This window comes from Callospermophilus lateralis, chromosome 19, assembly GCF_048772815.1.
Source record: "Callospermophilus lateralis isolate mCalLat2 chromosome 19, mCalLat2.hap1, whole genome shotgun sequence".
NCBI lineage: Eukaryota > Metazoa > Chordata > Mammalia > Rodentia > Sciuridae > Callospermophilus > Callospermophilus lateralis.
In genome coordinates, this window is record NC_135323.1 from 16,319,571 (window position 1) to 16,343,163 (window position 23,593).

The 23,593-nt window shown below is 44.1% G+C and overlaps 1 protein-coding gene across 1 annotated transcript in view; it reads right to left on the bottom strand.

The window, feature by feature from the left end:
* The window catches only part of Cog7 (component of oligomeric golgi complex 7), a 63,137-nt gene that overhangs the window by 16,179 nt on the left and 23,365 nt on the right, over window positions 1-23,593 (bottom strand). The window contains exons 7-13 of the mRNA XM_076840591.2: window positions 20,693-20,891; window positions 15,154-15,281; window positions 13,936-14,090; window positions 9,903-10,019; window positions 7,583-7,648; window positions 4,688-4,874; window positions 2,408-2,548 (exon numbers count right to left, since the gene is read on the bottom strand). Coding sequence (XP_076696706.2) covers window positions 2,408-2,548; window positions 4,688-4,874; window positions 7,583-7,648; window positions 9,903-10,019; window positions 13,936-14,090; window positions 15,154-15,281; window positions 20,693-20,891 — 993 coding nt within the window. The remainder of the gene's footprint in view (window positions 1-2,407; window positions 2,549-4,687; window positions 4,875-7,582; window positions 7,649-9,902; window positions 10,020-13,935; window positions 14,091-15,153; window positions 15,282-20,692; window positions 20,892-23,593) is intronic.

The following is a 23,593-nucleotide window of genomic DNA, read 5'->3' on the forward strand; positions in this document are numbered from 1 at the left end:
GTGAGGCCCAGAGGTGAGGCCCAGCCACCGCGACTGAATCATATAATGAAGAACTCTGGAATGCAGAAATGGAGGGGAGAGGACAGGTGGGAAGCAGAAACCTGTTGAAATCGGACCAAATAACTGAGGGAATTAATTTCAGAACAGAAGGTCAATATCTTAAGCTTTGAGAAAATAAAAATAATAATAGCAACCAAATCTTGAGGCAGAGCAGGGGAGATGAGTGATACAAGGAAAGCTAATCCCCTTGCGCTCAGAGCAGGTGGATCAGTGTCAGTATCTGTCTAAAATGGAAACACAATTAACAAAAAGTAATGACTCCAATCTTCAGAGTTCTCATCAACTTTTTTCTTAACCATGCAGATATCTTCAGAGAGCTAATATCTTTTGTGATGAAAAAAACAATGATCTCAAGTTCAACAATTTCATTTGTTCTCTTTTTTTCCCATTAAGTACAAATAAAACTTATATTGTACGTGTTTTGCTTTTAAAAAATCAGCATGTGCAGCAGAGCTCCATTTCTTCTTATGGACCTATCTGTGACTCTATCTGGCAGCATTTAACATGTGTATGAGCAGGTGTGAAGAGAAGTCCAGATTGCCAGATCATTTCTAGATGGTGCAGTTTTGAAGGGATTTCTTTGCGCTTTCCTATATTCTTTGAGTGTCTGAAAATGAATATATGCATTATTTTTATTTTTAAAAATCAAGTCATTTCTTTTAAGACTAAGAATCACAGCAAGGGGCTGGGGTTGTGGCTCAGTGGTAGAGCACTTGCCTAGCATGTATGAGGCACTGGGTTTGATCCTCAGCACCACACAAAAAGAAATAAATATAATAAAATGTTTGTGTCCATCTACAACTAAAAAAAGAAAATGTTTAAAAAGAATCATAGCAAGGAAGAAAACTTCTGCTCATTAATAAGCATCTACTCTAGGGATGGGGCTGTGCTAAGTTGTATCATTTGAGTCCTCACCAATCTGTTCGTGAGAACGACTGAACCCTCATGGTATAGACGAGGAGGTGGAGAATGAATAACTTCAGTCTTGCGAAGCTTCGCGACCACACACGGCAGGGACCAGGCCCTGAACACTCGCCACAGCAAAGCTGCCAGGCAGCCCATCATTTCTGCTCCAGTCTCCTCTAGTTTCACCCGCCTTCAATGCTAGAGTGAGAAATGTGATTGGAGTAGACCCCTTGGCCCTAAGGAAGAGTGAAAACCACAGAACCTCAGGCACAGGAAGAACCTTACAAACATGGAGTTAAGCTGAGCCATTTTATTTATGGAAATTCTGGTGCCCAGAGAGGGGGTGAGACGAGACTGACGTCTTACAGCAGCCCAGGCTCCTGGCCTCATGTGCTTTCTGGAGGGCAGCAGACGACAGAGAACGCATAATCATGCCATGAAAGTTCTTGCTGCTTCCTCAGGGGACATTAAAGGCCATAACTCAGTCTTTCCCAAAAGATTATTTTTCAAAAGAGTGGAATTCAAATGGACTTAGGAGTCGATTAAGCAAGGGGCAGTCCCACCCCATAATCCAAAAGGAAAGTGGTAAGATCTACGCTGGGTGAGAGGAGGAGACAGAGCAAGGGGAGCCCAGGACTCCTAGACGATGCCTCCAAAGGGATCGGGACAACCAGGAAAGAGCAGAGGGTGCAGGACGAGCATGGCGAGACAACTCAGAAACAACCAAGCTCAGGGTACCAGGAGAGAATGCAAGAGAACCCTCCAAGGCCTTCTCGAAAACACAAGATCCGATCTGATAAGGCGCTCTCCTGAGCCAAGCTCCAGAACCAATTCTCCAGAGACTCTCCTGTGGCATGAAAACAATTCAACCTCAAAAGGCAGCGCGCCCTCCTGAGCTGGCCTGAGCCGGGCAGTGGCACACCCTCTCCCTTCCTCCCCAGGAAGGCAGGCTGTGCTTTCTGAGTGGGGAAAATGAATCAAGCCACACTAGCAATCCTAGAACACATCCTGCAAAAAAAGCATCTGAGTAACTACAATTAAGATAAGAAATTCATGCTAAGGCCAGGGACAGCGGTGCTCTCCTGTAATCCCAGGGACTTGGGAGGCTGATGCATGAGGATTGCAAGGTCAAGGCCAGCTTAGTGAGATCCTCTCATGAAATTTAAAAAAAAAATTTTTTTTTTAAATGGCTGGAGATGTGGCTCAGTAGTAGAGCACCCCTGGGTTTAATCCCCAGTACCACAAATAAATGAATAAATAAATAAAGGAAATTCATGGGTAAGCCCTGAGTTGAAATGACAAAGTGGCCCTCTGCAGCCTGGGACAATCAATGTAGGATCCTCCTGAAGCAGGTGCGGTCGGGAGGGTTAAGGCTAGACTTAACTGTGCTCGAGGAGGAGGCAGGGCCTGGGGGAATCACCAAGGTCACAGGAAAACTCACGTCCATCTTGGAAACGAGTAGCAGCTGCTGTTTGATGCGCAGGAAGACGGAGTCGAAGGCCAGCTGGTGGGCCTGCTGGGTGAGCCGAGTCAGGGCTGCCCGCGGTGCGGCCAGCAGGTTGTGATTACTGGAGCCTTTTTCCTTAGACAAGAAAATCAAAAGGCACTTTGTTAGGCCCTGAAACCAACCAAGGTATCAGCTACTCATGTTGAGAGCTACTGAGAGGAAAACAGTGAAAGGGGTTCTGTGTACACCAGTGCCCGAGCCTGGCTGCGCCCCAGGTCCCGGGGAAACATCCCAGACCACTGAATCAGTCCTCCAGAACCTAAATCTCTGACTCACTTTCCCAAGGTGATTCGGATGCATTTGGGCTAATATTTTGGGCTCATGGATTGGCAGTTTAGGAAGACACAACCTGTGACCCTCCCTCAGGAATAGAGGAGGAGGAGAAAAAATGATCAGAGGCTTCACACAGAAGCAAGAGTGATGGACAGAGCCCTGATTCCCAGGGAGGTCAGGTCAAGTTACTTGGCTGAAAGCCAGGTTACGCACAACCTGTGTGAGTCCCAAGGAATGCCAAACAGCCTGAGAAAATACAGAGATGGAAAATATAACCTTAGTTTTGCTATTACAAATGAACTGATTACAACAGACATGAATCAGATTAGCAATAAAGATAAACAGAGCTGCTTTAACCTAACCTCAGAAGCATGGATGAATGAGCTTACAGAATTGCCTTAAGAAGCACGTTTGTCAAGCTCAAGTGCAGCCAGTTGGTGGGCCACAGTGCAGAGACAGGGAGACCCTGGGAGGGAGAATCAGAGCCTCAGCTGTGTCTAACCTCACTGTGCAGTTCGCCCCAGAGCTCTGGGCTGGTCAGGAGCACTGGAGACTGCATCTGGTGGGACAGAGAGAGCCACACCTTCTCCAACCAGACCACGAGGAGGGAGGATTCTGGACGTGATGACCACTGCCCTCTTACAACCCTGGGAGCCATTTCCAGGAAACCCTGTGACTTATCCAATTTGCTGGGAAGTTCTCCCATCTCAGAACCCAAGAAGCCCAAAGTGCAAAGTTAAAGGGAGCTTTACAGCAAACAAATAAAGATCTCAAAGAAGGGAGGAGGGGACCTTTATCCCCAAGTCCTCCAGACTCCTTGTGGTGGAACTCACAGCACAGAGGTTCCTGGGGTCTCTCTGGCCCATCTCTGGGGAAACAGTGACTTCTCCAAATGCTGATTTGGGGTCCTCCTTTATGGGTTTAGCCTGCCTATACATATGGTCCCACCTGCCATTCAATGAAAGGGGACTGCACCAAACACGGGCCAGGGGCTCCCAGCTCCACCCATCCTGTGGACAGGTCTGCTCTGGAACGAAACACAGCAAGTCCCCCAGCCATGGTGCAGAGCCACAGTCTCAACCTGGCTTCTACCAGTAAGAAAGATCCATCTATCAAAGGGCCTCTAAGTGGCTTTTGTGAACTGAGTTGCCATAAACATTGATGTGGCTCTGTCCCTGTGATATGCTGATTTTAAGTCCTTTGAGTATAGACCAAGGAGTGGGATGACTGGGTCAAATGCTGGTTCCATCCCAAGTTTTCTGAGGAATCTCCATAGTGCTTTCCAGAGTGGTTGCACCAATTTGCAGTCCCACCAGCAAAGTACGAGTGTGCCTTTTCCCCACATCAACACCAACCAACACTTATTGTTGTCTGTATTCGTAATAGCTGCCATTCTGACTGGCGTGAAATGAAATCTTCGAGTAGTTTTGATTTGCATTTCTCTAATTACTAGAAATGTCAAACTTTTTTTTTTTTTTATTTGTTGATGGAATGTATATCTTCTTCCCAGAAGAGCCTGCTCAGCTCCTTAGCCCATTTGATTGGTTGTTTGTTTTTCTGGTGTTAAGTTTTGTTCATTCTTTATATATCCTGGAGATCAGCTCTGTCTGACGTGCATATGGCAAAATGGTGCAACGCTACAACCAGAGAAATGAAAAGCTGTGCTGTAATTGTGTACAATGAATCAAAATGCATCCTGCTGTCATATATACCTAATTAATATAAAATTAATTAATTCATTAATTAAAAAAAGAAAGATCCATCGCCCTCCCAGTAGCATCTTAATGGTTTCAACCTATTTGGGTGATTAGCTCCTTAAAAGACCAACATGAATGAGAAAGAGAAGTGGTGGCAGGACACACAGAGGGCCAGGAACCTAGAGAGGGTGGGTGACAAAGGAGGACCTTTCGTTTGCAAGAACGCCATCGTCTGCTCTCCCACCTTGAGGGTATAAAGGGTCTCCATTAAACTGGCGTACTGGGCAGGGTCGTCTTTCTGGAGGTAATTGTACTCCTGCCACGGGTTCTTGGCAGAGCTCCTCTTGTCTGTCAAGATGCTTTCCTGAAAGCCAGCCAGGCTCCGAGGGCTGTAGGAGTCGGACAGATACTTCCCCGCTGTGGACAGAATCCTGTAATGAAAGCGATGGCTGTTACGCCCCGGGCTATTTTTAAGGAGCTCTTTTTCTCTGAGCAGTCAGATTATTCCTTTCTAAATTGTAAGACATCAAACGAGGCAGCAGAATGAAGGTCCAGTTCATAAGGGAATGAAGAAAGCCTTCATTACTTAGGAGGGACCTGGACCTCAGGGGTGCAGTAGGGCCAGGTGATTCTGTTTCCTACTGAACACCCTAATGGACACCGTCTTCCTAATGGACACACGGCCTACCCAAGGGCAGCTCTCACATGCTGCCATCTGGGACGCAGTGTACATTTTAGGTAGAACATTCTTGCTATATGCGCATCACAGTGTGGAATAACCAGCTGCTTGCCGGGGAAATGCATGAACGTGCACCGAGGAGGGAAAGCCACAGTTCCCATCTATTTCCTCAGCTCATTTCCTTTTCTTTCTTTCTTTTTTTTTTTTTTTTTAAAGAGAGAGTGAGGGGGGGGGAGAGAGAGAATTTTTAATATTTATTTTTCAGTTTTCGGCGGACACAACATCTTTGTTTGTATGTGGTGCTGAGGATCGAACCCGGGCCGCACGCATGCCAAGCGAGCGTGCTACCGCTTGAGCCACATCCCCAGCCCAGCTCATTTCCTTTTCACGATACGTTGTTGCCCACTCTTCTGCCCTAGGAACTTGGACACTTACACTAAATTCCCAAAACCTGATTGTCCATTCAAGTTGTCCTACTATGACACTTTCCTGGTAAAATACAGATGCCCCTAGATTCACGATGGGGTCACGTCCAGCAACCCTTTATAAGTTGACAGTGTCCCAGGTACAAAGTGCATCTGCTCCACCCAACCTACTGGTCATCCTCACTTACAATGCAGCACACCACAGAGCACCACTAGCTTCCCTTCTGGACCGCATGGCTAAGGGGAGCTGAGCCTCACTGTTGCTCCCAACATGGTGAGAGAAGATGGTAACCTGAACATCACCAGCCCAGAGAATACCAAAACTCAAAATTCAGAGTGTGGTTTCTACTGGATGTGCATTCCTTTCAGACCATCCTAAAGTTGAAAAATTATGAGCAAAACCATAGTCAGGGGCCTCTGTACCAGTGTTCCAAAGTGAGTGGCGGACACAGGAACACAAAAAGAAACTGCAGTGATCTCCCTGTGTCTCACCCAAGCTGCCCAGGACTAGAGAATCTCTCCAGTGACACCCAACCCAGCCCTGCTTTACTCAGGCCATAAATCACAAAATGACTCCTTCTGCAAAGAGGTGAGAGCCTGGTGGCAATGTCGGCTATCACTGCCGCAGACAGGAGTATTCTGAGCAATTGCTCTGCGCCCCGGGGAGTGGTCCTGGTGAGAGTGTGGGTTCCGAAGGGGAGACTGATGGGGAGATAAGATAAGCTTCACAGGCGGCCACCACACATGCCACACAGGCTGTGCAGCCTCCCAGACAGGAACACGGATGGCGACTGTCCCTTTCCAGGCTCAGAGCAGCCAGGATGACAACCCCTTCAGAGGCTGCTCTCATCTTTAGCCAAGGTGGAGCCAGGCTCTCGCTTCTCAGGGATGCAAAACGCAGCTAGAGAGGTTCACTCTCACCCTCTCCTCCCTCTAACCTTCCTAACGGGACCCGCCTTAGCTTTTGGATGGTAAAGATCAAGGAAACCCTGCTTGTCCTGATGAGAAAAGATGTCTGATAGATATACTCAGAGAAATGCCAGCACAAGGTGACACGAGGGACGCTCACAAGCTCTGGTGACTCAGGCGACATCAAGGCTCAAGTCAGTGCCCCTCAGACAAAGCTATTTCTACAATTTTTTTAAACTTAGAAAGTTATTACCTATAGCAAAGTCTACGCCTCAATGTCCCTTTGCCTATAAAAATGAGGTTAGAGTGGTAAGTGCCCACCTCCTCAGCCACTGGGGGGATTCATCTTAGTGGTGAAGCTCAGTAAGTGTAATAAAGGGGGAAGGGGACACAGGAGTAGGCCCAGCTGAGACAGGAGGATCACAAGTTCAAGCCAACCTGGGAAACTTAGTGAGACACTGACTTAAAATTTTTTTAAAAGGGGGGCAGGGGGTCATCTGGGGATGTAGCCAGAGTGCATGCATGTGTGCTAGGCAAGCACTCTAACCACTGAAAGAAAGAGGGAAATATGGGAAGTTGGCACCCTTTGGACGGAAAAAAATGGGCCAACAGGGCTGTCTCAGGGTGATGTAAAAGCCCTAGCAGCATCAGAGAAGAGGGGGACAGGGGACCAAATTCTCCTTGCACACACACCTGCTGCACAGGCTTTTACTGCAGGCTGGGGAAGGCTGTCTGGTTCCCTGCTCTGTGAGATGGCCCGGGCCCTTCCCCACCACTGGAGCACTGGCTATGGGGAAATGTGTTCGGAGCCCAATAACTGGCTTGACAAACATCAGTGAGCGCCCAGCCCATACACGATTTGGAAACAACATGTACTGTTTCCTCCTTTAGGGCTGAGACCTCCACAGCTAACCAAAATCACATGACTGGTGCCAGTAGAACAGCCTTGCCCTTTATAGGTGCTCAATAAATGTTTAATGATGACAATAATGACACCTTGTATCTAGGTTCAGACAATTCATGAGCTTTCAGATTTGACTATATGCTTCCCTTGCTGTACTGTACTGGATCAAGTTCCTCCAACCAAGAACCCCAGGGCCTGGACGACATGACACCCCACTGCTACCTGTTGGCCAGCTGCTGCTCGAAGTCCCCACACTGCCGAAGGAGCTCTCCACAGGTGGCTATTATCCTAAACAAAACAAAAAGCACTTCAAGTTCAAGTACCTGGAATGCCAACATTTACCAGACAAACATTGGCTCATTCATAAAAATTCTAACTATTCACTCCTTTTGGTGGAGCTGTGCTCTGGTGAAGTCGTGAACCCTCTGCTGGACCACCTGAGCCATTTCACTAATTAGTAATTAATATAAAGGTAAATGTTGGTCCCTTCCAATACCTTCCATGTTACTAGTGTCTCTGTTATGAACCACAATTCTATCCAAATGACTTTTACATTCCAAAAATATTGGGCTTTATCTTTGAGAAAATGGGTTGGAAATTTCTGTATAATTTTAAAATCCATATGTATTACTTACAATCTGTTAGATGCCTATTATTTATAAGGCATAGAACTGTTTTGACACTAGAAGTCTCTCTCTGCCTCTAATCCCGTGAAAGGCAGATGAAGATTAATCCATTTGCTTCTCAGAGATAAGCCTAGTGACCATCACGTCTGTATTTCATGATCTTTTAATTTCCAAGTAATTTTACGCCAGACCTTAAACCCCATCTAGAGCCCTTCAACAGCAAACTCATAAGGTCAGGACAAATCCAAGGATTAAAAATATCTTTAGTTAACTTTTAACTTTCTCTAAAAGTGCCTGTCGTCACCAGGGTATCTGGGCATTCCATCATAAGAAAGGTTTATGAGAAAGTAAAATATTCCACTAGCCTCAGGTGCACAGAAAAAATCTGTGCAGAATATGTCCCTGTGTGCTACGCCACCACAGATGATAGGGGACTAAGTTAACCTCTAGAATATCACGTCATTAAAAATTAAAAGTCCAAAACAGAGTCCATGAGGTGGTGATCCAACACGGTCCTGGGTGGTCCCGGGTCACTCTGGACAGCCTTCAGTGGGCCTGGCTGTGACACTACATGTGTCACCAGTACTTGGGCCAGGGACCAGGCAAGAAATGTAAGTGGGTGACGTGGGCCAGACGAAGAATGGCTAGTCCCTTTAGAACTTGCATCCATGAGATTTCTTTTTATCTCAGCCAACAGAACAGCTGTTAGGCCACTTGGGAGCAGAGAACCTCGGCACTACAGAGAACACATGCCAGTCTCACAGGGACCTCGGCTGCCACCGCAGTGCCACATTGTGACAATGCAGGCATGATAACACCAGAGCATCCAATTTTGTAGGCAACATTAGAAATTTGGGCGATGTTAAATTGTCAGTGTTGGTGACTAATCCAATTTAAATGCTATGATCAAAAAACATGTCTGTATGGCAAATCTGGCCATGGGCCACAGTCTGTACCCTCCAGCTGGACATGTCCAGGGCCAGACCTTCTCAGGCCACTCCTGATTGTACTCCCACCTGACCTCCAGGCTTGGAGCAACAGGGCACCTACTCAGTGGCCCACAGGTCACAGGACTTCCCCAGGATCTGGCCACTGACAATGGCTTGAGAGGGTCACCTGGGTGCCTCTCACAAACTTTTGTGTGTCCCTTTCCAGGACACACAGTGTTGTCATACCACAGAATGTGTGGTTCTCAGATCCAGAGGCAGGACCGCTGTTCATCCTCTAAAATATAAGCAACAAATCATTTCAGGGCTGAAAAAGCTGCAGGCTAGAAATAAAAACCTCACAACAAACATAGAAAATTAAGTCATTAAAGAAGATGAAGCTGGGCACAGTGGCACACACCTGTAACCCCAGGGACTCAGGAGGCTGAGGAAGGAGGACTGTCACTCCCAGGCCAGCCTGGGCAACCAGAGAGCCCCTTCTCAAAATAATAGATGAAAAGGGCTGGGGTGCAGCTCAGTGGTGGAGGGCCCCCGGGTTCAATCCCCAGTACCCCTCAAAAAAGGGAAGACAAAGCTTTCCTAAAGAACTTTAATTTATGAGCAGAGGAGTCTTTTTGGTGTTTTGTTGCTGCTGTTGGTTGGTTTGGTTTGTTTTTTGTTTATTGACTTGTTTTTGGAATCCAGAGTACTAGCTTTTTTAAAAAGGCAGTTGAAAAGCTGAGTGTGGTGGCACCCATCTGTAATCCCAGCTACTCAGGAGTCCAAGGCAGGAGGTCACCTGGGCAACTTAGCAAGACCCTATCTCAAAATAAAATTAAAAGGGTTGGGGATGTAGAGCACTCCTGGGTTCAATCCCTAGTAATCTTAGAAAAATAAATAAAAGAGGCAGTGAGATTAAAAAAAAAAACACCTGATAAACACATTTATTGTACAATTGGGCCCATGCTTAAATTGCAACCCCCATGTTACCTAATGGAGTTCTGAAAAGCTGTCCAGTCTTCTTGAAAAAGGGAGTTGGAAGGAATATCGTCCAGTTTGCACTTCTTTCGTATCGACTGGAGAGCACTGGTGAAATCAGACACATACCTAGAGAGAAGGGGAAAAATGACAGGTATGTGAATAAACTCCGCCACTCCAAAGACACCTGCAATTCCACAGCTTTGGACAAATTGCTGATTACCTTGAGAATGAGTGGCTCCCACCATGGGAGGAGAACACTAACAAACCTCTGACCACAAAAATGCCTTCTCATTGTGGCAAGACCATCCTAATCACCTGGCAGGGCAGCCTTGAGAGATGCTCAAGATGAAGAGGAAGGCGACAGCCACTAAGTCAACTCCAATGACAATCAGGCAAGAGACGATGCTGGTAAATTCCCCTCATTCTAACAGATGCATGTCTTTGGAAGCAGATTTGAAGAACTATTTTGAAACCCATGTGTCTATTGTAATAACCAAATGTGACGCAGGACACTGCGGGGCAGCTGCGGATATTCAGGGTACTTTTGCAAGTGAATCCCCTGAATTAGACCCAATGGCCATGGCAGACGACCACACCTCCACAGCAGGCAAGGGCCCGGCTTCATCAGCACAGGATGGTAAACGTGGGCTCAAAGCCGGAAGACCCTCCCTCATGGACCGCAGCCTGCCCTCGCAGTGTGAACATGCTTCTTTCCTTGCACCCTCCACGCTATAATCAGTGTGTGTGTAGTGCGTGGGGGCCTGTGAGATCTGTGAGATCAGGGACTGTGCCTCTGTACCTCATGGTGGGTCCTGAGGAACTAGCACTGGGCAGAGCATAAAGGAGACACTGGAAATAGTTCCTGAATGAATGACAGACTTGCATGGCACTGTTGGACAAGCGCCTCTGGGTCATTGGGCCTCAGTTTCCTCATCCTTAAAGTGGATTTAATGATGTCTTCTGTATGACCTCACAGAGTTGTTGTGGTGATAAAATTAAATAAATGACATAATATACATTCTCTGGAAAGAATAAAATGACTGTTGATGCGGAATGGGTGGTGTTTCTAAGGATTTAAATTTCTTGGAACATTAACAAATCAGTTCATGTCCTTGGGCGGGTTTGGTGGTGGCAAGGATGAAGTGAGGGTTCTGTCCTTTGGAAACCAAAACACTTGTGACTTTGGGTACATCACAAGCAGCTTTCTCTCTCTGCCCTCTAAATCAAAAGCTCTGAGTGAGGGAGGTAGAACATGCAGCCCAGGGCCTGAAGAGTAAGTGTGTGGAGTGGAGAGAAAGGCCTTTCAAGGTGCCAAGGGAGGGAAGTACCTGAGACCGCCACCCCACCTGCAAGCCACACTGCTCCTCCCTCCACACAGGCTTCGGCTTTAAAGCAGAAAGCTACAAAACTCGTGTTCCAGGGATGGCACCTTCCCTACCCATCAAGAGAGGGGACAGCTCCCTGAGGGAATTAGTTGTTGGGGGGTGGGGCCTGGGCCTCAAGGGCAAATTAGCAGGGCAATGCCCAGGAACACCAGCTTCAGCTGTGGGAGGTTAAACAACCGTGTCACACCCTGCAACTATGACAAGCATGCACTAGGAGAATATGCCATGCACAGTCCCCACGCTCTGCAGAAGTTCCTATGACAGTGTACCGGGGGAAGGTGAGCAGACAGGATATCTCATTATCTTTCCATCTGGACTCAAAATGGGTTTATCATGAAATCTCAGATGAAAGGGTAGCCTTTACCACATTATTTTTGTCTTCAAACTCTCCGACTCTCTCTCACTATGCACATTTCCAAATGTCTACACACAGAGTCACTGTGTTCGGGATTTTAATTACAAGCTTTGCTTAATATCAAAACCACCATGAAAAGAAGGTATTATTATCATCAATTTACTCAGAAGGAAGATATTAAGACTCAGAAAAGACTGGTGACATGCTCAAGATCCTAACCAGTAAGTGCCAGGACCTGAGCCCAGGCTGGTCCCATTCAGGGCCCTCCCACCCACCACAGCTGCCAAGTCCCTCATTCTGTGGCCAGGACGTCGCCTGCTGTATTCTACAGTTTCCCTCTAGTTCAAGCCAGGCCCGTCTGCTCCTCCCTCCCCCTGCGCCCCTAACACCCTCCCAAGCCCGCCTCACCAGTGAACCACGTCCCATCTGAACCCTACTCGAGTTAGCTTCAACCTGGTTTTCTGACTAATTGTATAAACTTTAGCTATTTTAGTAAATCTTCCCTCCTAGAGGAGATGACCTGATTTCACCATACAGTTTGAATTTTTAATATGAATATTATTTTTAGAAACAAAGTAAACAAATAATGAACAGAAGAACTAAAAGCAAAATTGTAAGTTGCAAAAGCTCAGAGAAGCAGGAGTTAGAGCAACAGCCTTAAGAAACTCAAGACCTCACCTTTCATGTGGAGACATTTAAAGTTTGTTAAAAATTTTTTTCCTTAAAGTTTGTAGGGAAGAATCAGAAAACTAAAAGCAAATGTTCAAAACTTAGTTACTCATGAGGACTAAAAAATGGTTAGGAAGGGAGAAGAATTTCACATTTTTATGTCTTTTCATATTTTTAGGGGGAATTATTTCTAAAAGCATCATTTCTGCTATTTCATAATAAAATTCTTAGATTAAAATTAAAAAAATCTTTCAGGGCTAGGATTGTGGCTCAGTGGTAGAGCATTTGCCTAGCATGCATGAGGTACTGGGTTCAATCCCCAGCACCACATAAAAAGCTAAAGGAACTCAATAAAGGTCTTGTGTCCATCTACAACTAAAAATATTTTTTAAAAAATCTTTCCAGGACTGGGGCTGTGGCTCAGTGGTAGAGCACTTGCCTAGCAAGTGTGAGGCCCTGGGTTCGATCTCAGAACCACATATGAATAAACAAATAAAGTGAAAAATCCATTGGCAACTAAAAAAATTTTTTTAAAAAAATCTTTCCATTCACAAAATCCTGATAGTGACACGAAAGAGTTAAAACTTTGATTAAATTTGCTGCTTCTGTTTTTCTGGGAACACATCTGGGCTCATCTGGGCACAGTTCCAGCCTTAATGCCGACACTTGGAGCTGCCCTGTGAAGGTGGTGACAGCTCATGGCAGTGACTGAGCTCTGGCTCAACAGCACTTAGATCTCCCAGGGGTGAGCTTGGCATTTCTGGAATGACAAGAGCTTTCTAAACTCCCCCAGCAAAACTGCTTCAGTTCAATACGGGGAGTTCTGAGACTCCAGGGCAACTTCCTTGTGGAACACACGGTCGAGGGAAGGTCCCTTGGAGAGCATAAGAACGTACTTGTCTATAAACTAAGACTGGAGCCCGTAACTTCCTGAGGACCCTTGCACCTCAATTAAACAGGTCAGAGGATCCAGCCTTATACAGCTTTCTTTTCTTCTTTCTGACAAAATGTAATTTAACTTTCCCTTTATTTTCCTTTCCTTTGGGAAACAGCGTGTGTATGTGTGTGTGTGTGTGTGTGTGTGTGTGTGTGTGTGCATAAGCACATACACACGCAGGCATGCACACTGAGCTTTGCACATGCAAAGCATACAGCCACACCCACAGACCCTTCAGTAACAGCTTTACTGTGAAATAAGTCACACTATCTGCCTCTTTTTAGAAAAACTGCAATCTTGCTCTAGAAAATGGACCCTACATTTTGTGTGTTCTTTTTGCATAATATATTAACTTTCTACATGATTCTGCAACTTGCTTTTTTTCACTCAATACTGTTTTGAGATCTGTCCATGTTGATATGTGTAGGTCTAATTCATACTTTGCCACACAGGGTTACCTCGCAAAAATACCGCATCTTATCTAGCCACTGCCTAATGGATGGTCATTTAGGTTGCTTCAAATGTTCCGCCTTTACTAATGATGCTGCAATGAACACCCTTAAGAACATCCTCTTGGGCCCAGATACAAGTGTTTCTCCAGTGTTCACAACAGGGATAAAGAACACGTGTATTTTTAATTGGGACAGACAGTGCCTTCCAACATGGCCTACCCTATTTTAGCTTCCCCAACCTTACTTGGCAAAGAGGGATTTCAGGGCTGTCAGCAGGCCGCAGGTCCCCAAGCCGTTGGTGAACCTGGCACATCTGTCAACAGCTGCAGATGCCAGACTGAAGAGCTTGTTCACGGAGTGGCTCAGCTCCTGCACACAGTCCATCACTTCCCCGTGCTCCTGGTCAGAGGTGGACAAGCAAGAGCCACGTGAGACTCAAGAATACTGTGAGACAAACAACACGAAGCAGGCAGCCCACCCAGCCCTCTCCTCTCTGGAAAAATCACTTGAGGTTATCGGAAACACTGTCCTCAACCAGGACAGCTCTTCTAGAGCCCGAGCCCCATGGAGAAGGACAGTTGATGTGTGGCCAGTGACACCACAGAAATAACTCATGGCAGAAAAGCATGACCAAATGTCTAGGCTGTCCCTACATTTTACATCTGTTTCCCCTTTTCCTGTGATTATTAAGATAGTACTTCCTCCTCTGGCTCTCAAGCTAGGACTCTAATTCTCCATACCAGTCACTCTAAAAAAAAAGGTAGCAGAAGGAAAATGTTTCCCTCAAAAGCATGAAAGTAAATGAAGCAGAAGGAACTTTCTAGGTAAAATGGGGAAAATAGCAAGAGGCAGCAGACTTTAACTTCTGTAAGATCAGTTCCTAAATGTCAACGCACTTCATGCTGGACAACCTCAAGTGACATGAAAACAAAATCACCTTTAAAAGGAGAGGCGCTCGATCCCCTCCCTCCTGCCCACACAGTCCCCTTAAAGCACTGTCCATGGATGTGAAGCTCCTGTGCCATCCACATCATCTTCCATAAACAGAAGTCCCCCTTAAAAATAAGTTACTAGGGGGCTGGGGTCTCAGCTCAGTGGTAGAGCACTTGCCTAGCACGTGTGAGGCACTGGGTTCGATCCCTCAGCACCACATAAATACATAAAATAAAGGTATTGTGTCCATTTACAACTATTAAAAAAAAAAGTTACTTAAGCTTTCCAAAGAATTTAGGCCTCTCATTTTACTAGATCTCTATGAGGGATTTGAAGTGGAACACTGGTAGCATATTTGCGGCCTCATTTTACATTTGGATGGCAAGAGCCCGTGAGGATTGAAAGCCATCTCTCCGCTCAGCTCCTTCTTTGTATACTTGACCTCACCCCCAACCCTCTGCCAGACTTGGCCGAAAGATCGGCACACAGAATGCTTCCCAAATGGCCAGTGGTGGCACTGCCACGTTACCAAGGGCACAGCGCTGATCTGGATGAGGAGGTTGCTCTCCTCCATCTCGCCGTACTTCAGCTGGTAGGGTCTATAGGGTCCGTACACGGCATCCACCAGCTCCACGACTTTCACCAGGTTGTGCTCCTCTTTAGGGAATCGGAAATTAAAAAACAATAATGAACAAAGGATCTGAATTAATTGCTACAGAGCAACGGGAGAGAGGTACACTACTGGAACTCTTCTTGTTTTATCTTCAGGGGTGTCTACATTTTGTTAATCTGCTTTGATCATTCCAGGTAGCTTCTTCAACCTCATTTCAGTAAATATTTGGATACATTTGGTTTTTGTGCATTGTGTGCTGAAAGCACAATTGAAAGTACAATTAAGACACCCATCCCCTTCATCCTACAACCCTTGGTAGTTAAGGATCTCTTCAGTGAAAACTCTGGTCAGGGTTAGGTTCTGCTACAGAGAAAGGTTCTGAAGGAAGTCCATCTTACTCTTCCGAGTGTCCTTGGACTTTAGGGAAAGAGGAGAGCCCAAGTTCAGTTACATACAAATTTAAAACATGTTTGTATCCAAAATGTACATGTGCTTATTCTACAGTGTAGCAATTCAACTTCCAAGGATTACACCCAAGAAGCAAACAATAGTGCAGGGACACAGTGTACAAGAAGAATGTTCTTGAAAACACTGCCAGGACAGGGCTGTGGACCCGATCCGAAGGCGATGAGTAAGTGCAGCAGCCTGCTGACTGATTCCTCACAATCTCTGCTCCCCTCCAACCTGTCCTCACACTGAAGTCAGAACACTCCCCAACAGAAGCCCGGCCACATCACTGCCCTACTTGCCTCTTCCCAAAGATCTCTACTGCTCTTCAGCTGGAAGTCAAACTTATCTTTTCTCGAACCTGCAAAGCCTGACCTCAGGAAGAGGAAGATGGTGGCAATTAGGAGTGAAGGCCCTGGTTATGCATTCAGATGCCTGTTCCCTCAATAACAAAATGAGGGAACTGATGCCAACAATCTTAAAAGGCTTTTGTTGAGTAGATAAAATGTGCCACATGCCAGATCTTTAATATTAATTCTATAGCCACCTCCTCCTTCACTCTTCCCCTGGCTTCCAGCCTCATAGGAACTTCTGGTCCCACGCTGAGCCTCCTGTGTGGAAGGACCCTCTGCTTCCCTAACTCTTTTCATCCTGCTAATTCTAATTCCTTCAATACTCAACCAGCTTGATTCTGTTGGGCTCAATTATCTTTCTTTGTTTATAAATGCTTAGGACCACCTGTTTTCTTGATAGTGCTCATCTCACTTTGTAATCATACATTCATCAAGTGTGACTACCTGATTCTCTCCCACTGCGCGTACTCTAGGGACGGTGTCTGCTTTTACTCATCTTTGCATCCTCAGCTTCTAAACTTCAGTACAGTCCTCTGGTGTTTGAATGAGTAAGTTAAAAATATGTTGACCTATCCAGAATGTGGTCATGAAAAATAATTACATATATATTTGTGTATGTGTGTATCCTGATTGGGAACCAGGATTCTCACTGCAGGAAATGGGAGATGTAAGTAGGCTTGAAAAAGCAAAAAGTAAAAATTTTACAGCATTAAATCTGACTGGGAAATATCAGTATAAATTGCCAATTTTTAAAAAATATGTATTTCCTAGCTCTGTCCACCAAAAGAGCCTAGAAGTAATAATACCTCAGCAACAATGAACAGCCCTGGTGTTCAGACTCTCATTTCTAAATACCAATTTTCACCAGAAGAAACTAGTCTCCCTGGAAAAACAGCTGACTCCAGGTGAGGGGTAAAGGAAAGCACAGGTGCTTCTGGAATAGTCTGTGCCAAAAAGCAAGGAAGCATTCAACGACTGATTAGACACATGCCAAAAAGATATGAGAGTCAGCTGAATGGGGACCCACAGTCCAAAAATGAAATAATTTGGACATCAAAATGATTGGTACCAATGAGGGGGCGGGGGATATAGCTCAGGTGGAAAAGTGCTTGCCTCAAATGCACAAGGCCCTGGGTTCAATCCCCAGTATTGCCAAAAAAAAAAAAAAAAAAAAAGAATGGTAACAATTAAATCATAACACACTGGATTTTTTAAAATCCATGAATTTTTGTCCGTCAAGTGGGCTTCTTTGTAAGTATTAAAAAATAATAAAATATTTTTAAAAATCCATGAATTTATAGTGACATCAAAGAGGCAGAAAGGGGGGCTGGGTGTAGCTCAGTGGTAGAGTGCTTGCCTAGCATGCAAGAGGCACTGGGTTCGATCCTCAGCACCACAGAAATGTAAAATAAAGACATTGTGTCCACCTAAAAAAACTTAAAAAATAAATATTAAAAAAAAAGGCAGAAAGGGAAATTCTTCTTCATAAGAGAATGCCAGCAGATAATTGTAGAATGAATGATATAATTACGAAATCACCATTTTACAATCAGCACTGTAAGAATCATTAAGGCAAGGCTCATCGATGGGTGCTGATATCACTGGGCAATTGTTTCTTGGGGAATGGCATATTCCTATGAGCTCACAGTATCACCCCACAAATTACCTAATAATTACAAAGAGGAAAAGGTAACGACAATGGGGAGATCTGGAGGATACATTTACAGTGTGATTAATCTAACCTGTCACCGGCAATTCGACACTATGTGTTTCCTGAGGTGATGCAATGGGAAGTCACATCAGCATCAATGCAACAGTTTTGCTAAAAATGTTTGAGATAAATCTACTAATAAAAGCCTGGAATGTGGGGCATTCCATAAGAAAACAACCTTTTCGTCTTCAAAAACGTCCATGTCATGAAAAACAAAAGAAAAATGAAATGACTGTTGTAGATTAAAAGAGATTTTAATCTACAGAAACAGGACAATCGGGGCAATATATGTATGTGAACCGGAGGTCAGCGCGAGGCAGAGGTGGGGAAGCCGCTATGCAGACACCTGTGGAACCGGGAAACCCAAGCACCGACTGCACATTAGCTGACAATATGAAATCAAAATTAAATTCTTGGGTGTGATAATAATATTCTACTGAAACCAAATTTAAGAATATAAACATACGGATACTCATAGACAAAATCTGCACATATATATAATCCCAAAATGCTGTTTTAGAAGTCAGGTTGAGGATGATTTTTTCCCCTTCCTTGTATTTTCAGGATTTATCTATAATAAATTCATATTGCTTGTTAACTATAAAATCAACTTAAGTTACATTTTAAAAATTTGCTTTCTTTTCCATAATCTTTTATATTTTAAATTATATAATATATGGGTATTTGTTAGTAAAATAACAGAAACATGTTAAAGGTAAAATAAAAGTTAGAAAATATATCTGAAATATATTTGATAAACAATAGGAAAAAGTCCACTACATAAGAATCTTTTAGGAGCATGTCAAAATTTTAAACATGGTTATTTCTAGCAAATAGGACTATAGGAGACTATGTAACATATATTTTTGTTGCTTTTTACAAACATATTTAATAACACTATTTTAAATAAATTACTCTAAGATATTAACAAGAAATAGATTAAAACTCCAAGCAGAACAGGCAAATAAGCAACCAAAAAAGAAAAAGAGATCTTTTTTATAATATAATTTTCAAACTTGCTAATGCTGAAGTAAATTAAAATGATATATTATTAATTGTATAAGAATCTGACAACGATGGAAGAGGCAGGAGCGACCTGGTGCCTTTATTCACTACTATACAAAAATTGGCAGAAACGTTCTAAAGAGCAAAGTAGGAAAAACATCTTTCAATTTTTCCACTTCTTCATGACCACAATTTAAAATTTATCCCAAGGACCAATCAGAATTAGGTTTAAACATTAATGGGTAATATAGTTCATAACAGTTGTACTTATAATAGTGGTTAAAAAATTATAAGCCACTGCCAGGTGCGGTGGTGCACGCCTGTGATCCCAGTAACTCGGGAGGTTGAGACAGGAGGATCATAAGTTCAAGGCCAGCTTCAACAACTTAGTGAGACCCTGCCTCAGAAGAAAACATTAAAAAAGGGTTGGGGATATAGCTCAGTGGTAAAATACAGATGGGTCCAATCCCCTGTACAAAAAAAGATTAATTTAAAAAACAATTATAAAATATAATTGTTTATAATTAAATATATAATTTTTAAAAATTTTAAAAATACATGTGTGTGTGTGTATATATACAATAAAGATATTGTGTCCATCCACAACTAAAAAAATATAGATTAAAAAAAACAGATCTTGGGCTGGGGATAGAGCTCAGTTGGTAGAGTGCTTGCCTCACATGTACAAGGCCCTGAATTCAATTCCCAGCACCATAAAAATATATAGCACATGCTAAATATTTTTATTAATGCTTAAAACAACGTGCATTTACATTTGAATTACTGGGAAGAAATGCAATGCTATCAGTGACTCTGAGTGATGAAGCTATGGGTCACTTTTAGCCTCTCTTTTATTTTTTGTGTTTCCAAAGTATTTTTCAATTAAAAGTAAAACAAAACATTATTTTGAAACCTTCCACAGCCATTGTCAGAGATCTGCACTCCCATGGCCGACGACAAAGCACTCCTCTGACTCTGCAGAGGGTGGTTCTCCTCACCTAGGAAAGCCCATGGCCGTGGGCGGAATGCAACCTGTTCCCTGCCCTGCCTTCGTCCCACTCTGCTCCAGCAGGATCCACGGCCTGCACACTCTGTAGCCACCTGCCAGGGCAGTGTGGTCCTCTGGAAGCCACCCACATCCACCATGCCTCTCCCACGCCTAAGGCGAGTGTGCCAAAAACACCTCTGACTCATCAGGAACCTGAACAACAAACACACTCCCTGGAATGTCCAGGCAATTAAGTACAAATGTCATTAAAGAGAATAACTATTAAATAAACGCAGTGAGTGACACACAGCAGCCACATGGCAGAACAAGGCCTTCCCCAAGCAACTTCCTGATTTGACAGCAGCATGTGTCACGAGGTCTATGATATCTAAAAATTCACGATGGTTTTAACACAGGCGGAAAACAGCTGGGAAAATGCACCATCCCATGCATCATCCCCCAAATGGGAATGAGGAGTCAGCCACCAGGAGAGCCCTTTTCCACACAGCTACCTGTAGTCCTAACACAGCTCCGCTGTCACGACAAACTTGCTGTTGCCCTTCAGAAGCCCCTACAACCTAAGTGTCCCCTCAAACTTACTTTTGAGGTTGAACTGTCTAAGGTTTCGTGACTCGAAATGAAGAGAACACTATCCTCCCAGGGAAGCCTGTTGCCAGCTCGCTGCCACCTGCGTCTACCTGCCTCTTTCACATGCTAAGCCACAGCAGAAGGTCCATCAGTTCCCAGAGTTGAGAAAGCACTAGACAATACCTGGGATACTGACAAGTATATTAAAGCCACTTCCCTAGGGCAGTTTCCACGGACAACTTCCATATGTGTTGGAATCCTCCCCTTTCTGCACAGTCCCCTGAAAAAGAAACGAACTCAGGCCCCAGAAGCTGCAAAACAGCAAGTAAAGACAAGTCGGAGAAGGGAGGAAGGAATGCCTACGTAGGTGGGGGAGCAGTGCCACCTCCAACCCCTTGGCAAAGTGGGCAGTGGTGTCGTAGAACTCCAGCAGTTTGGTGAGCTCCAGCTCGGGTCCCGCCCTCTCCACGCCAGCGCTGAGGCAGATAGGCAGGGAGGGCACCAAGGCCCCCAGGGTCTGGATCAGCAGCACTGTCACAACCTCGTGAGGGTTCTTGAAAACCTGCAGTGGGAAACAGGCAGCTGTGTCAGCTCACGCCACCAACAGGACAGAGTTCTTAAAGAAGCTGTTTTCTGGATCACTCAAAGAAATCCCCTTAATAGGTAAAAAGTGACTAGTCAAGAGCTGCAAGCCCAAAGGTCCCCTCACTGCAGAGTGAACGTGCTCAGAAAGCACAGCAAACCTGCAGGACCTGGAAGGTGTCTGGAATGATGGACAATGTCCTGTCCTGTCTACTGCTGTCTCCACCCCCCCCCTCAGTGCCTTCCTATTTACAAATTTACTAAATGCTTTGCTGCCTTGTTTAGATAGTACCAGAAACTGACTGGAGGGAGGGCTATGAAGGTACCAAAGGAGAAATGGCTTTGGGGCAGGGGTGGGGGCACCAATGAAAGAAAAGCAATTCACTGAATCACAATTGGAAGGACCTTTATGCAGATTCAGTCTGGCTGCAGCCTCTCCTTGACACTGATCTTGATGGATTCTCTTAAGGACCACACAGAAGAGTGTACCTAGACCAGTTAAAATTATTCATTGATAGTCTTTTCTCTCTCATTATATGTACTTTAGATTTCTTGGGAAATTTTTGAATAATGTACATAGTTCACTTAGGACGGGGTTCTCTCTACACCACCAGGGTTGGTTAAGTACTTTTTTGTTAAAACATAACATATACAAACATGAGATGATACAAGAACTTTTTTTTAGGCAAATCCAAGGCCAAAAAAAGTACAAATTTAAAACTATAAACCCAAAAGAATTCAAAATTTCACTACAAAATACTCTGAGATAAATGAAAATGAAAAGAACAAAACAAAACTTAGAGGATGCAGCAAAAGCAATACTAAGAGGCCTGCAGAGCTGCAGGTGTGTATGATCAGAAAAAGAAAAATCTCACATGCACGACCTAAGTGCACACATTAAAGAACTAGGGGGAAAAAGATCAAATTAAACCCAAAGTTAGCAGAAGAAAATAATATGGATTAAAGTAGAGATAAATAAAAAGATAGAAAATCAACAAAAGTAAAGTCTATTGCACCAGAAACTGCAGGGTGTTTTTGCAAAGATTAATTTAAAAAAAACTGCTTTTACCTGGACTGATTAAGAAAAAAAGAGAAAGAAATTACTAAAATCAGATATAAAATTAAGGCACTGCACCAATTTTACAGAAATAAAAAAGATTATAAGGGAATTCTGTGAACAACTGTATGCCAACAAACTGAATGAAATGGACATATTCCTAGAACACAACCCACCAAAACTGGCTCAGGAAGAGAGAACTGGAATCCTCCTCTACCTATAGTAAGGACATTGAATCAATAATCAAAACCTCCCCTCAAAAAAAGATCAGAATCAGATGACTTCACTGGTGACTTCTACAAAATATACAAGAAGAATTAAGGCCAACCCTTCTAAAACACTTGGAATAAAACTGAAGAAGAGAGAATATGCAATGGTCTGAACTGTGTTCCCCTAAAATTTGAACGTGAAGTCCCAATTCCAATGCTTTGAATGTGATTATATTTACAGACAAGACCTTTAAAAAGGTAGCAAAGGGGAGCTGGGGCTGTGGCTCAGTGGTAGAGTGGTCACCTAGCACATGTGAGGCACTGAGTTCAAACCTCAGCACCACATAAAAATGAAATCAAGATGTTATGTTCAGCCACAATAAAAAAAAAAACATTAAAAAACAAAGGTAGGGCTGGGGATGTGGCTCAAGCAGTAGAGCGCTTGCCTGGCACGCGTGCGGCCCAGGTTCGATTCTCAGCACCACGTACAAACAAAGATGTTGTGTCCGCCAAAAACTGAAAAATAAATAAATAAATGTTTCTCTCTCTCAAAAAAAAAAGGTAGCAAAGGTACTATGACGTACTCTGGATGAGCTCTAATCCCCTATGACTGGTGTTCTGATTCAAAGAAAAGATCAGGACAACAAACACATATGGAGTAAGGACACAGGGAGAATATGGCCTTCTGCAAGTCAAGGAGACTTCTGAAGAAGCAATCCTTATCTTGGACTCCAAGACTTTAAGAATTTTGAGGAGATTAATTTCTGTTGCTTAAACTTGCCAGTTCAAGATACTCCCTTACAACTAATACAGAACACTTCCTAACTCATTCTGTGTGGTCAGCATCACCCCAATATGAAAAGCAGACAGAAACTGTTGGGAAAACATATAACGGCAGCAGCACCCCAGAGAAAAACCCCAACATGGCGCCTAACAACCCTCTTTCTCCTCTTTTTTCTTTCACTGGCGCAAAATGTTCCCTCCGGCGCCAATGTTCAAATCCTGCGGGTGGGAAGCCTTAGCCCCAATAAGAATTAACTTCTTGGGCTCCGGAACTGACATATGGAAGAGCTTGCCAATAAACGGGCGACCTGTTATCTACCTCAGCCCTGCTACCTCTCCTTAGACCTATATAAACCCACAGCCTTTTGTAATAAAGCGGAACCTCTCCGGTGATCTGTGTCATGTGGTGTCTCCCATTCGTAGTGCAGTGCGGCGTCTTGCAGAAACACTGCAAGAAAACCACAGACCAATATCCCTTGTAAATGTATAAGCAAAAATCCTCAACAAAGTACTAGAAACTGAATTCAGCAGCACATTAAAAGGAGTATGCACCGTCGTGAAGTGAGATTTACTCCTGGAACGCAAGAACAGTTCAATGTATAAAAATTAATCAATTTAATATATCATGCCAAC